Source organism: Cryptomeria japonica, chromosome 11, assembly GCF_030272615.1.
Source record: "Cryptomeria japonica chromosome 11, Sugi_1.0, whole genome shotgun sequence".
NCBI lineage: Eukaryota > Viridiplantae > Streptophyta > Pinopsida > Cupressales > Cupressaceae > Cryptomeria > Cryptomeria japonica.
The window spans coordinates 286492411-286508886 of NC_081415.1; the positions used below are offsets into that span (position 1 = coordinate 286492411).

Genomic DNA, 16476 nt, shown 5'->3' on the forward strand with positions numbered 1-16476 from the left:
TTTTTGCAATAAAATGCTACTATGCTCTAAGGGGTCAAAAAATGTGATATGAGAGACACCCACCTTAATTCACAAACTAAAGGCACCACCCGTAGACACCCATTGATATTGCTATGCTAGCATACAGATCTCTTAGAGGCGAAAAACCATAGTCAATGCAGCCTCTCTTTGGCTGAAATCCAGCCATTAGAAAAAAAAGAAAGAATCAAATTATTGACTTCCAGATATGACTGAGGTAGGGAAATGGGACTCAAAAGTACAACCTATAGCTGGAACACAAGGGATAAAAAAGAAGATTTACAAACATGCTACAAGCTCAAACTAGACTAAAACAACAGTAATTCTAAAGTGGTGAATAAGGTAGGTAAACCCTAAGTATCTCAAGAAGCTAATACGATAAATTACCTGCATTACAAATACTCATGTGAAATGAAGGCCTGTAGCCTAAGATAGTTTCCATGACAAGACATAAAGTATGCCCCTAAACTTGGGGCCCCAAACAATTAAACACTATATTAGATCTGATGATAATCATGAGAGGGCGGCCTTTACAAAGTGGGCCTAGCTAGGTGATAATAGAGTGGCATAAATGTCTTCTAACATTCTAGGCCAATGATCATCTAGTGCTAGAAAGTTGGGAATATGTGTCCTGTCGGATCGATTGGAACACTAACTAGGAGGGATGGTTGACCCTCTAGACTGTAGATATACCACATCTAGAACAAGAAAAGGAGGATGAAAATAAGCATTTTTATAGTCTGGAAGGAGTTAATTTTATAGCCTGAAAGGAAGCAATTTTACTGATGTATAACTGTCTATGTACAAAGGAACCTTCAGATTTTGATGGTTTATAATCTAACAAATTCTAAACAAAAATTTAGCACTTTATGACTTTGATGTAACTCTGTCCAATCAATAATAATTATAAGAGAATACAGATGCAAAAGAAGCCTACTTCAATCACTTTCCATTGAGATAAATGGTGTAAGTATAACTTTAAAAGAATATTGGAGTCTCTAGTTTGGCCAGACGGTAAGTCAATTCAAGTCATGCCTAAGGGCATTATTAAAAGAATAATTTTCCTTAAAGATCAAATTACAAAGTATGTTCAACACTAGAAGTGTTAAAGTTCTAGCTTCAACAGCTTCCTTTCTGAGAACAAAACATAAGAAAATGTAAAAGAATTAATTAATGCAATTGTGATTTTTCCATGTTCCCAAATCAACTATACAGTCTACCAGAATTGATGTGAAGCAAAATCATGCAGTTTCTATCTGTATCATATAAGCCTTTCAAGAAAAACTACAAGGGCCTAAGTGAGAATTTCAGTTATAATCAACCCCAGTCCACAGAACTTTGTCATAAATGAATATTCAGAATAGCCACACATAATTTAGCATTCACCTTACTTTTCATAAATGTCTAATGTTATATGCCCTTTGAAGAGGCTACTAATTTTCAGCGTAAGGCATTTGATGGATGCAGAGGATTGTCAGCATACCTTGACCAATCAAAACAGCATGGCGAGTTCCTGCTGTTGCTTTAAGCAAAGTATTTAGATCATATGATGTGTATGGCCCATCAGTTAGTCTCCCTGGCCTGAAAATTGCCATCCGCATAGGAGAACATTGAACATTGTTATTAGAGAGTTGCTAAAATAGAACATAAGATGAAAAAGCATTGAATAATTTTCCTTGGAAACATAAAGTTAAATGCTTTTAAGATATGCAAATCAGAAACTGGCCTGATAATTGTGAAAGGAATCCCAGAACTCTTAAGAAATTCTTCTCCCATCTTTTTGAACTTTAGCACTCCAAAAAGATTCATGATGCTGTGTCAAGATACAAAGTATTAAGTGTTCAAGTAACTTCAAAATTATTACTAATCAAATCATAATTAAAAAAACTAGCCCATGCTCAATCAGTAGTAGTACAGTTCATCTGAAATAGAGTGAAGGTGGCTCTGAGACATGCCCTAAAACATCACCCTTTTTATTAAGTAGCACTGAAATGCATTTATTTGTGTATATAAATAAAGCATAACATAATTTAAGATTGTCTATTTAGTACTTGCTTTTTGTTTTAAAAACTGGCGATTTACATTTTCTTAAGAACTTGATTGAAAATACTGAAGAAAACATGCTCACTAATCATCTACAAACATCACCAAGTGAACCAACTTGCTTCACTCCAATCATACCTGGGTTCTTTCAGGAACGTGTTACAACAATATAATCATTTGACTCAGATAAGATCAACTAGTATATCTACAACAACTTTGAAGAAAGGGGTGATAATAACAATCACAAGAATCATAAATGATTATGGTCAGAAAGCCAAAGAAATTTTAAAAACAAAGCAAAGTTCCAACAGGAACAAAAAATCTAAGAGTAGAATGATTGTAGAGTTGTGACACTTGCAGCAATATCTTCAATTGAGTACAACAAGACACCAAATTGAGCACTATAAGTTGGTGTAGATTTTTTCTTCTTTAACCCAGAAAAGTTTCAACGATAAGATTAATTTTTGTCAGAGGTCAGATTCACCAACAAATTTCATGTGTTGTTCTCCAATCCTATAATGGTTTGCACATTCTGCAACTATCATGCAAAGTTCCATAGTCCAGAGCTCTGCACAATAGTTTAGAGTTCTGATAGCCTATATAGATTTTGCAGAATCATTAATAGACATGATTGATAGCACGAGCTGCAAGAACTAGAAGGCAACCCGAGTCCATACAAGAGTTGCAAGTATCATGTGTAAAATTTATGCTGATGGACCATAATTGATATGCTGATGGACCATTATTGATACGCTGATGGACCATTTAACATATGGGTAAAATTTATGTAGCCCAGTGGTTAGTTGGATAAATTGACAGGTTTTTGAATAGGCCTGATGTTCATTAAATTGTGGGGCAAGTATCAAGCCAAATTGGCGGATGATGGCTGATATGGATTGAAAATATTAATGTTCACAAACAATCAAGAATAGGTCAATGGGACTGGAACACTATAATAATGAAGTTCTAGGGGAAAAAGGCCCTAGACTCGAAGCTAACAAAATAAAGCAAAGAAAAGCAAGAAAACAAAGAAGCAAAGAAGTGCGAGTAAACCAAACAAGATAACCATGAAACAAGTACTTATAAATAGTTGTGCAGGGTGCGAACCCCTTAAAGAGGTGGGAGCAAATGAAGATCAAAGATGGCAATAGAGGAGGAAGAAAAAACCATCAGCTGTCAATTCTTCAGCAAACATTGGAAGAGTTGACGACATTATCACCAATTGGTAGGGAAGTACCAATACATGATCTACGAATGCTCATCAGCAAGAGTCCACAGCTTGGGGAATCATTATGGATGATTCTAGGAATCAGTTGATTTAGTTCAATTCCCATTTTACAAATATGTGTAGTATTTTCCTTCATAATCAACAAAAGCATTCACATGTTGATTCCTACACAAAAAAGGTATACAAATATTTTTTATTATTTTCAACATGTTGTCAGATCAATGATTAGTTGCTAGACATTTTTGTGTGTGCAGTTGTGTGAGATATCTAAGCTTGAATTCTATAGACTGGTTTATAGTTAAAGAATATTCCTTTTTGGTTAGCTTGTCAATGGAAAAAGTATGAAATTATTTTTCTTCAAGGTAAATAATTCCTACTCTATGTTTTGTATGTTAATGTTGTGATTTGTGTTGGGTGAATATTTTGTCACCAGCGTACCAATGACAAAATATATATTTCACACACAGCTATGTTGAGACAAAGTCTCTCCTCTCATCAAGGGGAGGTTCCCTGGTAGAATTTGGGTATTTCAATAACTTTGAAATTAAATTCAAGGGTAAGCTTAGGGCGTATAATTCTCTTTTTTCAGAATTAGCGTATATCCCTTTACTTGATGAAAATTCTTACAAAATAACCAACTAATGAAACTTGCATACAATGACTAAACTATATCTCTAAAACCGCATAAGCGCAAAGTCTTAAGTGAGTACAATCTTACTTTCAAATCAATAACAATTATAACTAATATAAGTTGCAACTCAAAGTCTTCAAGATATTTATATGAAACTTCCAATAATCTAAAGCAACCAGCAATAGTACAAAGCCTACTACCTAATCACTGTATCACAATACTAATTCCTAAATGTGAAAATAGCTCAAAGTCTATTTGCCACAATTTAGATGCTCCCTTAATTACATGAACAAAAACGCCACCAATATCAAGAAATTAAAGAACATATATAAGCAATGAACATAGGAACATCCACTCATATAAACAATCTTTGACCCAACAAAAAGTTTGGAATCAAAAGGAATTGCTTTCTTTATGTGCTTAATTGAATCTTCACAACAAAAAGCTCAAAGTCTTAGTTGAGGCAACAATTCAGCATAGTTTTGCTTAGCATATAAAAGATAAATATTTACAAATGAGGTTCCCCCTTTTATATGAAAGGAGTTGAGAAAAATGTGGGCGCAATTGCAGAGTCCCACTTGACTACAACTACTGCATAAAATAAAAATGCAACTGCAAGAAAATTTGCAGTAAGAAAATATGCAACTACATGAAAACTACATAGTGTCAATGACATTTTATTTTCTATTTTCCTCCCTCATTGATTTTCTAGAATTCCTCGAATCTTGCTAGCGTAGCTTGCATCTTAGATTTGTCTGGCCCTAAAGTCGCATTAGAAATGGCATGAACACGAGAGATGGAATCTCTGACTTCTACATAAGCCCTTTTAGCTTTCTTCAAAATTGATGCAAGATCATCTAAGTTCACCTGAATTTCAATCTTATCAAATGACGCCAGAGAAAATTGATCATCTACCAACTGGTCGATCATGGTGAGGAATTCCTGTTTAATGGTCTCGTTGGGTAAAACCTTTTTCTCTGTATCAAAAAAATGGCAAGGTAGTTCTGATATCCCTAATGAAATATTTGTAATTGCATCGGCACATGCTTTCTTATCCTGATTCAGATCCTTTACCAACATTTTCATTAGCTCATCCTTGTGTGCCAGTATTGATCGGGTTTGGATGTACTCACCCCGAGTCAATACCATGTTGTTGTCAACAAGGATGTCTACTCTATATCCTCTCATTTTATCCCAAAGCCCTAAATCTTTCTCAAGTTCTATTATTTCTTGGGATAACAAAGATTGTACATCTTGAACTTGTACTTATGCATTCTCGAAATCTATCAAAAGCTTGACTGCAGAGTCAATGAGATGTGACCCTTCTGACTTCAAGCGATCGATCCATTCTTCAATTACTCTGCCCCTTGTACCCAATCGTTCTACTTTTTTAAGTGCTTATGTGTCAACTGAATAAACTATTGGTTGAACCTCTTGTGATGACTGCGTAATTTTATGAAGAATGCTAGTCAACTATTCACATTTCTGCTTCCATTCAATCTTCTCATCCCTTTCCTGATCTAGTCTATGCATGAGAGAATTGAAAGCAGTTTGAGAGTCTTGCTTAACACTCTCATGTGTTTCCACACCAAGTTCCACAGTCTGCATAGCATGATCCGCAGGTTGAATGTTGTCCTTGTCTTTGTCTGAAGATGGCACCAAGACCTCAACATATTTCCTTTTGCTTACTAGATCAACTAGGATTCTAGACATAGTCTTGGGCTTCTTGGTGACTTTCTACTTGACAGGACCTAATTGATCAAAATCAAAATCATCTGGTGAGATTACCTGCTTCTTTCTTTTAGGTGCCGCAATATCCAACCATGGAGGAAGATCTGATTTTGTTGTTGGAGTTGTGGTACTAGTTTGCGCAATCACAGATACTTGTATTGTGGCCTGGCTTTTAGTTGCAGCAGCTTGGGATACTAGCAAAAGGGCAATTGTATCCACAACATTAGGAACTTGAGAAGAAGATGTTGTTACCACAGTAGTAGAAACCAATGGTAGATTTGTTGTAGTAATAATGGTCGAAACAAGTGGCGAAGTCTCTACAGTAACAACACCTGAAGGAAGCATCACTACCTGTTGCTCTTGAGAAATTTGTGCCATTGCTTTTGTAAAGTCTAAGATTGAAGATTCGATCATAGATGCAAGTACATCATCAAAACTTGGAAGGCTTGACAAATTCACAAATTCTTCATCATCTTCTCCAACGTCAAAGCCTTCATCATCATGTTCTTCATCTGAATCAGACTCAATAGAATGAATGGTTACCTCAGTTGAAGAAGGAACCTGTGTTGTTGTAGAAATGGTAGTAACAAACGGTGGAAGTGATTCCCCCACATCTTGCATTTCTTCTTCTTGTGGTATTTCTCCCTCTTCTTGTCCTTTTTCTAGTTCCTTTGACGTTGGCTCCCCAGAAACATCCTTTTGTGCAGCTTGAGACGAAGATTCTCCTTTCTTTGTCCCTTTGATAGTGAACTTGTATGTAGGTTTTTCCCCTTTTGACCTAGGAGATGAAATTGGTGGCAACTCCTGTGGATCCTGTCTATTCTTGGTTCTCATTTCTGACGTATTACCCACAGGACCTTCATCATCTTGCTCCTCACCAGAACTTGTAGAGAGTTGTTTCATCCTTATGCCTTTCTTTAGCAGCCATGCATTGGTATTTGCCATGATGGGGGCAAATCTTGTAGAAATGGATTTGTTTTCCTTCTGTGACCACTGAATAAGAGGAAGAGGAGTATTAGCAATGTTGTTTTTGAAATAAATGGGATCCACAACATCATCAGTAGTATCCTCCCATGTATCTGGAATTTTGGCCAAAGTCAAGTTTTCAATCTGCTCAAGTGTGAGGCGACTGAAATCAAGTTTCCTCACATCTTCATCATCTCTACAATCTGCCCAAACATCCTCTAGCCGATGTACATGTACATAATTCCTATGGATCTTATTCTTCATTCCACGGAAATCAAAGTTATTGCGGGTTTTGAATCTTCTCATTGTCACCCACTGCATTTCCTCCTCCATGTTCTTGGCTTTAGGTGTGGTTAGTACTGAATACCTACCAATAGACTAGGAAGACTTGAGGCTAGTCTTGTGTGAAGACTGTCTCTCACGTACATACACTAACTGACGACATAGCTCCATTACAATAATCTTATCAGATAGATACCTTGGTAGCATAAAAGGTTCGCCAGTAAAGCAACCTACACAGATGAATGTGAATGTAGGAAATTGCAAGAAGACACATCCATACTCAGAAACTTTGTTATATGCTACATCCAAAAGTATCTTTTTCTACAACTCCTTGTCAAATAAGCACTTCCATACAACAAAGAAAGTATCATTGACCCTTCGGAAGTGACTTCTCCAATTGGCAATGGTCAACTGAGAGTAATAATCTCATACTGGAGTTTGCCTTCTATCACCGTTTGTAGAGAGTCTTGGAAATTGCCTCATGGAGGCGGCTGCATACACAAGGTAGGAAGTCATATAGAACTTCAAGGTGGTCTTGACTTTCTTTCAATTGTTCGCAAATTGCATCACTGATTTGCTCACTCCAATCTATTTCATCATTCCCTTTCCTGATGATATTCATATACCAGCACATCCATGTTTGAAAGTAGTGAGAATCTGGAAGCCCTTTTATTCGTGACAACAAGGTGACAATATCATTATACTCCTCAGTGAAATCACTCCTATGAAAGAGCTTTGGCCAACGAGATGTTGTGGAGTTTCTAACACTTTGCAAGAAAACATTATTGATTGTTTTCTTACACTTGTCTTCATTTTCCTCGTACCATTTATGTGCACGTGTCGGAGTGATATCCACAACTTCCTCTGTATAAGAACCTTTGAAAATATGAAATATCCCAGACAAATTTTTTTCAATTTTTTCAATTACAAAGAGTAATGCAATACACATCCATTAGGGTTAGCACTTAAACCAAAACAATGCGGAAAACAACTCTAACCAAGAATGTACACCAAGATCCCGGGTTGGGCAAGGCGTGAGCATATGGTCAGAGGGTCTTAAAGCATTCTGAAAGTAACTCTAACCAAGAATGTGCCCAAGATGGACTAACATATGGTCTGAGGATCTTGGTGCATGCTGAAAGCAACTCTAACCAAGAATGTGCCCAAGATGGACTAACATATGGTCAGAGGATCTTTACAATTGCAACTGCTGAAAGGAAAACTCGACACAAAGCATGTGCTTTCAAACCCAGGGTGGGAATGGAGCTACCATATGGCAGAGATGCTAAGAACTTAGAAATGGAATTAAATGTAAATAACAAGCGTGAAATGAAAATGAGAAGAACTGCTGCCAGTACTACTGTTCAGCTTACAATATGATAGTAAATGCTTGCCAAGATCATAGGATTAAGACTATATAATGTTGTAACAATATAGAAGGCTCTCCCGGGCTTAACAAAAATGATAAGTCCAAGAAATTCTACTCAAGGATCAATCTTAATATTCTGATTTATGACAGACTTGCACGTGAAATGCTTAATCAGCAACACATGGAATCACTAAAATGCTCATTACTCTCTCAATACTAGTCCGAATGACCCAAAACCAAAAGCAATGGCTTCCTATGAAGGAGGCGACCCAACCAATACCAAGAAATCAGACATTAACCCAACAGATTATTTATCACGAGCCCCAAGGCAATTCCCAGCAGTGACGCCAGGCAAGAATGGTGATTCTTCTCTATAAAATAAAACACTTCATATTAGAATCCGCAAATTTGCACAAAGGAGCGCCCAGCCAAAACAAGAGGAAATATGCAATACCCAGAATGAATATATTTTTATTTTGAAATATATGAGTGAAACTACAAATCTGCCCTGCTAACCGCGACTCCCGAAAATGAAATGAAATGCAAATAACTGAACTTCAAGCACAACTCAAGCTACAATGCAATCCCCACTACAAACTCTCACAACTACACTAAATCACCACTAGTTGCTATCTTTCAAGCAAGAAGCAATGCCAAGGCTAGGAGGCATTCATTCCTCGAAGCAACCCCAATACCATTCCGGCAGAGTAACATTACAATAGACATAAGATGCCAAATGAAGGGAGGAGGCCTCCATTTATAAGCTTAACAAGGGATCTCTAGAGGCTTCTAGAAAGTGCGCCCTAATTTCACATTTGAATTTTCCTCCAAGAGATGGCGCCACTTTTAAAAGCTTAATTAACCTTTATTTTAATTCACTTCTCTTCATAAAGTTGGCACCCCTTTTCATAAGCAAGATTTTAGACCTTAGGAAATATTAAATCCTTTCCATGATGCGTCCACCCTTGAAGACCACCTTTTAAAACAACTTGAAGTGATGAAGCTAGGCCAAGGGGTCAACTTTAAAATATAACATTAAAACATAACATTATTTAAATGAAATGAACTTATCTCTCCAAAAACATCCCAAGGCCAAAAGTGATGAAGCCAACTGAACCAACTGAAGAAGAGAACCAACTGTGTCAAAATAATCAGGACCACTGCCAGAAATAGAATTTACTAAAAATAGTAAATTCCAAAAAGTGCTCGGAACGCAAAGCCGGACATACCACTGCAAAGAACTTTGAAAACCCAGAAAGAATCCGTGATCCAAACTCTAATTCATGAGCAACAACAAACTCCAAAATTGGAAACCCTAATTTCACCCGTTGAGTAGCCTACAGGTCTCCGAAATAGGCCATCGGCCAACTGAAACATTACGCCTGAGAAGGGGACATTACAAAATACTATTAAAGTATTCACTATGCATATTTGTGGAGCTCACTAGCTATAAAATGGGTCATCCTTGAGGGGACCTCCCAAACTCTTTTCAGAATCTCCTCCATATCCACATGCCCTATTTCAATATCCTAGATCTGGTCCACATTTGACTTGACAGAGCTTTCCGAGAACATGTTCAAGTACTTGTCGTACTTGTACTTCATCTTTTTCCCTGTTGATTTGCTAGGAGAGGGCTCAGACATTTGCCAAAGGATGCATTTCAACACCAAAAATCAGTGTTTAGAGAATTAGCAGCATCAGAGTTACATTCTTGTTGATCAGAATCAGAATCGGAAGACAGAAATGCCTTAGGAAGAAAATAGCAAAAACAGCAGGTCGGGCTTTAAAACCTGACCTGCACTAAGGAAGGTCAATTCTGCATATCGGGTTATATGCAGTGAATAAAACAAAAAGTTGACATATCGGGTTTTAAAATCTGATATGTCAAAGGGGAGGAACAACATCTACAGGTCGGGTAATAAATCACGACCTGCACTAAAGGGGTAGGTCATCCAGCATGTCGGGTTGCATCTCAAAACAATCATAAGGCATGTCAGGTTTTAAAACCCGACATGCTTTATCAAACGAATCAATTCCCGACTTGCCCTAGAATAGAGTTTCATATCGAGATTTAAATACCGACATGACAAACATGCTGATGAAGGGAAAAACAGCAAGTCGAGATTTAAATCCCAACCTACTTCCAAGGGCACGAACAAAGTATCTGCGAATCGGAATTTAAAATCCAACTAGCAGATATATCAAATCAATACCACAAGTCGGGAAATAAAGTCCGACCTGCGGTCCAAGGGGTTGAGCTTAACTGGTTAAAACACTGGGTTCTCACTGTGGAGACTCAAGTTCAATTCCCAATAGGGACATCTAAAAATGGAATTCTAAGCTGTGACTCTTGGCCTTCAATAAAAATGGGGAAGGTCTAGGGTCAATCTAATTAAACATAATAATAATAATAATAATAATTCAAACTATTGTGGCTTCGGCCTATTACCTACCAAAAATAAATAAATAAATTCCGACCTGCGAGAGGGGTAAAACATACTACGCATGTCGGGGCTTAAAATCTCGACATGCGATTGATAAGTCACACAGGTCGGATTTTAAAATCCAACTTGTGAAAGGAAATGCAACACTAGAAAGGCTGTCAGGTTATAAAACTCGACATCCTTTTAGAAATCCTGGACTAAAAACAGGAAGGAAATGTCGGGGTTTTAAACCCCGACAATGCAAAATAAAGACCTAAAAACAGAAAAAAAAAAAAAAAAAAAAAGACTGAACATAGAGACCCTAGGAAGAAGAAAACACAAAGAGAAGAATTAAACTTACCTAAAATCGCCACAAATCTGCCCAAAACCAAAAAATCCAAGCCTCCAAGCACTCGTTCAACAAAAATCCGTGCTTGGGAGCCCAAGAAAGCTTAATCGCAAACTAAAAATGCAGATTATAACCCAAAAAACGAGTTTATAAAGTCAATCAAAGTGCATTTAATACACTTCAGGTTACCCAGCGCGCTTTGCAGGTAGAGAAATAAAACCCGACCTGCACTAAGGATTACCTGCAGGTCGGGAAATAAAACCCGACTTGCATCTAAGGCAAACCTGCAGGTCGGGTAATAGAACTCGACTTGCCATTGGAAAAGACAACTCAAAGGCTAAAACATGCAAGTTGGGTTTTAAAACCCGACATGCATAAAAAGAGAAAACAAAAAGCTAACTCCTAAAAACAAAAGACGCTTCAGTAAGGCGCAAAAGGGGCACGACTTACGAGGCAAATCGGCCAATCTCAAAGTACGTGAGATATGAAATGGGCAAGTTTCGTAGGGTTGTCTCACAAATTCGGTCCCGCTGAAATCAACGACAACAATTTGAAGGCCAATAAAACTACAAAGTACTAATATTTTTTCTCTCATGGGCATCAAATGTATAATGCATGGCTTTGCAAGAAATGCTACTTGAATGTTTAAAAAATTCCTCTATATTTTCAAGGCCTTTAGAGATAGAAAACCTTATAAGGCCTTCTTGAAAAGATTTTCTATTGCATTTTTTTACTTGTAATTCTTTGCTGAATTGCTTACCATAGTGAAGGGTTGTCACTATATATATAACATTTTATGAGAAGACATACTATCATATTCCCCTCAATGTGTCATCTCCTATCCTACGTCACTTAGTTTGACAATAACGGAAAGGGGTTGGTAGTGATCAAGCTACAGGATCCCTTAGGTTCCTCTTAGATCACTTCCACATGCCTTTTCCCATCAAACATACCACTTGTTAACTCATAAGCACACTTCATTTACTCCTCTACATTCTATTTAAGGCCAACAACTTAAACGCATGTGACAAGTTCAACCATACTTGACCTCATTTACATTAAGCTGGGGTATGGCATAAGTGAGAAACTGTTTATCCATTCCAAACCAAGGAATTCATACACTAGTCTCACATATCTCACTTTATTCTAATATTTTCCTTTCTCTCTTACAATCTTGGCTACTAAATGTTAGCAAAGATGTCTCAACTTGCTATCCTATGTTAATGGGCTATAGAATAGAAAAAATCAATTTTTGGGCTATAGATCTCATTTTTGGTCCTAAAAATTGGTTAAATCTCAGCCAAACCAAATTTTGCACAAACCCCGTTAGATCAAAATGTATGGCCTCTAGGGACCCATGTCCACAACTTACCAACAACAAAAAATAAAATGTATGGCCTCTAGAAGTGGGGCCTCCCACATTGGAAATGTGAGAATATTTATGATACACATGAGAATTTTACAAGGGAGTTACATTTGTCCAACTTATGACACATGTTATGCCATGTCATAAGGCATCTTTGATGGAGATAATGGAGCCCAAGTTTAAAGAGAGAGTTACACTTGTCCAACTTATGATGCATGTTATGACATGTCATAAGGCATCTTTGAATGGAGATAATGGACCACCCATGTTGGTGAGTGGATTATGACAAGATTGTAGTAGGTAGAAGGAATATGCTATTTCTATCTTGTGGACTCATCTTGGAATTTGGGTGTTGGATTTTTAACTAGGAATTTGGGAACCATTTTTGGGGTGGTTTTAAATTATGGTTTCCCAATTCATATATGATGGTTTCATGTATTGATTTTCATATTTATTGGGTGCTTGAGATGGAGGTTAGATAGTGTGTTTGTAGGCACCATTATGCTACTAGAATTACTCCGAATCTCTTGCTAGCAATTCTCCTATAAAGGCTTAGACTCTGCAAGTGTATTATAACCATTGATTATTGAATAATACATTGAGTTGCTTTCGAGAGTAGGGTTTTTCTCCCAAAAGGATTTTCCCCAGGTAAATCACCTAAGTTACAGGTTTTGATACGGGTATGAGTACAGGTACTAGTACCAAGTAAAGTGGTAGGGTGGAAAGAGTTCCATGGGTGCAGTTTGTTGAAGTTTTATAGCTTCGAGAGATATTTTTCGTGCTTCGTTCAAGCCTCAATTTCTTTATGTGAATCTTCACATGTCTCCAGCCGTTGGCAAGCTTCGTTTGCTTATGTGGAGTTATTCTGCATTGGCAACCGTTTCTTTTCCATTGTGGAGTATGTTCGTTGTCCTTCCCTCCTGTGTCGGTTGTATAACCGATATTCTTCTTCATGCGCGGTGTTTGATTTTCTCGGGAAGTATTTTAGTCAGTTTGCGGGGTACGCGAACATGTTGATTCTTTTCGTGCTTATTCTATCATCCCGTGTGATGTTCGATCTTTTGTTGGAGATCATATTATGCTGCGATCTTACATCATTTTTTGTCTTTTCTGTGGTATTTCTTGTAGTGCTGCGAATGTCTTAGATTGAAGACATGTAGTTATTCAGTGAGAACATTTTGTTCTTTTGTATCTGCAATCTTTGATACGAGGAGTTTCTCGTAATTTATATGCTATTTGTTTTGTAGTAGATTCAATCACTCTTGAACAGTCTCAGATTATACTGTGGATTGTTATATGATAACAATCATGTTTAGTTCTAAGCTTACATAATCTTTGTATCAGATTTGTGATCATAGTAAAAGGTTCATTTTGGTGTGGCTGGGTTTTTCACCCTCAGGTGGAGGGTTTTCCCAAGATAATTTTTGTGTATCATGTACTTGTGAGTTTTCTGAGTTTCAGATTTTTGAATCTTGTCTTTCTCCAGTTACAACTTTAAAATGGTATTAGAGCCAGGTTCCTTCTACATAGCCTAACCGCTTGAAGGTAGATCCTATGCTTTTGAGGGAGTTCAGTTAACAGGTTGCAGATGTCCAATCAACTACTTGTCAGAACTTATGCATGCGATTTGAGTCTTTCTAAATGAAAAGAGTTGCTACAATCTTTTGAAGACATTTCATCATTTGTTGAGCAGTTGCTTCAGAAGTTGAGTGTTCCTTCTATTCGTGTATTCTTTGTTCTTCAAGGATTTTGAAATCAGAACAGCTTCGGTGAAGGAATTGGTTTTTAGTGATTTTCCTTAGAGGTGTTCTCTGAGCGATCTTTGCATGTAAATATGATTGTCGTTGAACTGAAGATAGACAGTGAGTGATGACGAGGGCCAAAGGCCACTCAGTCATCATCACTAGATGCTTTAGTATGGTTGAAAATTCCACTATTGAGCGAGATTAGGAAAGAACATTGGTGGAAGACTAACTTATATGGAGATAAGTATTTTCTTTGTGGTTGAATAATGTTCATGAATTTTTCATGTTATTAATTCAAGCTATATCATTGGGATAGTGAATCATGTATGATTCTAGCATTAATATTTCTCTTCGAGATAGTCTTGAACTATTAGTAATCTCTCTTAATGCTTTCAGGATGGACTGGGGAGCATAAGGATGATGAGAGATTGCATTCAAGGAAGGAAGACCTTGATGATGGTTGCCACGAGATTGAATTGGTGGTTGTAGACATTTTCTTGAAAAGGAGAAATTACCATTCAGAGGGAACCTGACACTTCGACTTCATAGGGAGCTTGACTTTCAGCTTCAGAGGGAGCCTGATTCTTTTAGCTTCAGAGGAAGCCACATCCCTTGTTAATGAGTTCTTCTCTGTGAGGGAGAAGTTCGAGGTGCAATCCCTTGTTAATGAGTTCTTCTGTATGAGGGAGAAGTTCGAGGTGCAATCCCTTGTTAATGAGTTCTTCTCTGTGAGGGAGAAGTTTGAGGTGTAATCCCTTGTTAATGAGTTCTTCTCTCTAAGGGAGAAGTTCGAGGTGAAATCCCTTGTTCCACCCTCTGGGAGTAGCTATGAGGATCCACCCTTTGGGAGTAGCCATGGTGGAAGTCATGTGTGTGACTCCATGACTTTATTTTCTGTTTTTCTGATTCACCCTCTAGGAGTAGCTATGGTGAATATTGTTATGCTGAGATAACAATTTTATTTGAGACAATCTATGATGAGATTCTTGTTGACATCTCTTTGGTTGCAGTTATGTGTACTTGTCATGTGATGACATATTGAAGGTCTCTCTCTTGCTAAGGGGGAGTGTTGAAGTTTTACAGCTTCGAGAGAGATTTTTTCGTGCTTCATTCAAGCCTCAATTTCTTCATGCGAATCTTCACGTCTCCAGCCGTTGGCAAGCTTCGTTTGCTTATGTGGAGTTATTCTGCGTTGGCAGCCGTTTCTTTTCCATTGTGGAGTATGTCTGTTGTCCTTCCCTCCTATGTCAGTTGTGTAACCGATCTTCTTCATGCGCAGCGTTTGATTTTCTCGGGAAGTATTTGTCATTTTGCGGGGTACGCGAACATGTTGATTCTTTTCGTGCTTATTCTATCATCCCGTGTGATGTTCGATCTTTTGTTGGAGACCATATTATTCTGCGATCTTACATCATTTTCTGTCTTTTTTGTGGTATTTCTTGGAGTTCTGCAAATGTCTTGGATTGAAGACATGAAGTTATTCAGTGAGAACATTTTGTTCTTTTGTATCTGCAGTCTTTGATACGAGGAATTTCTCGTAATTTATATGCTATTTGTTTTGTAGTAGATTCAGTCACTCTTGAACAGTCTTAGATTATACTGTGGATTGTTATATGATAACAATCATGTTTAGTTCTGAGCTTACATAATCTTTGTATCAGATTTGGGATCATAATAAAAGGTTCATTTTGGTGTGGCTGGGTTTTTCACCCTCAGGTGAAGGGTTTTCCCAAGATAATTTTTGTGTATCGTGTACTTGTGAGTTTTCTGAGTTTCAGATTTCTGAATCTTGTCTTTCTCTAGTTAAAACTTTAACACAGTTATATATACATATATATAAGAAGAATATTCAACTGTCTTATGTAACCAATTTTGGAAAGGCTGCATTGGCCATAACATTTTCCATAATTATGGAGGCTAAAAAAAAAGGAAGAGCCTGATCACCACATGCCCTATAAGTTGAATATATTTACATAGTGCACTAACACTCAGATGCTTGTTTTCCTCTTGAAGGAAAAACAGGACAGCCTCACTGCAACTACAAATATTATTTATATGCTGAAGTGTGATAAGAAAATTAGCCATCAAGTTCAGTGAACTTAATAATCTTCCATAGCCAATGGTAAACATGTCTTTGAGTTTATATCTAATTTCTTCTCTCTAAGGTTACTGCTGTAAATATGCAAATTTGAATCTTTATACCAAGAGGCATTATACCATTAGAGTTGGTGGGGCGTGGGCTATGACAGTGACATCTTGTGAGGCCAATGCAGCCTTTACAAATTATAAGAACAGTAGTCATATGTATCATACCCTAGGCATACC

At 37.3% G+C, this 16476-nt stretch overlaps 1 protein-coding gene across 1 annotated transcript in view; it reads right to left on the reverse strand.

Annotated features, from left to right (window-relative positions):
* Positions 1-16476, reverse strand: part of LOC131060273 (uncharacterized protein At5g02240) — a 176984-nt gene that overhangs the window by 11014 nt on the left and 149494 nt on the right. Inside the window, exons 6-7 of the mRNA XM_057993453.2 lie at positions 1745-1831; positions 1502-1599 (exon numbers count right to left, since the gene is read on the reverse strand). Of these exons, the coding sequence (XP_057849436.2) occupies positions 1502-1599; positions 1745-1831 (185 nt within the window). The remainder of the gene's footprint in view (positions 1-1501; positions 1600-1744; positions 1832-16476) is intronic.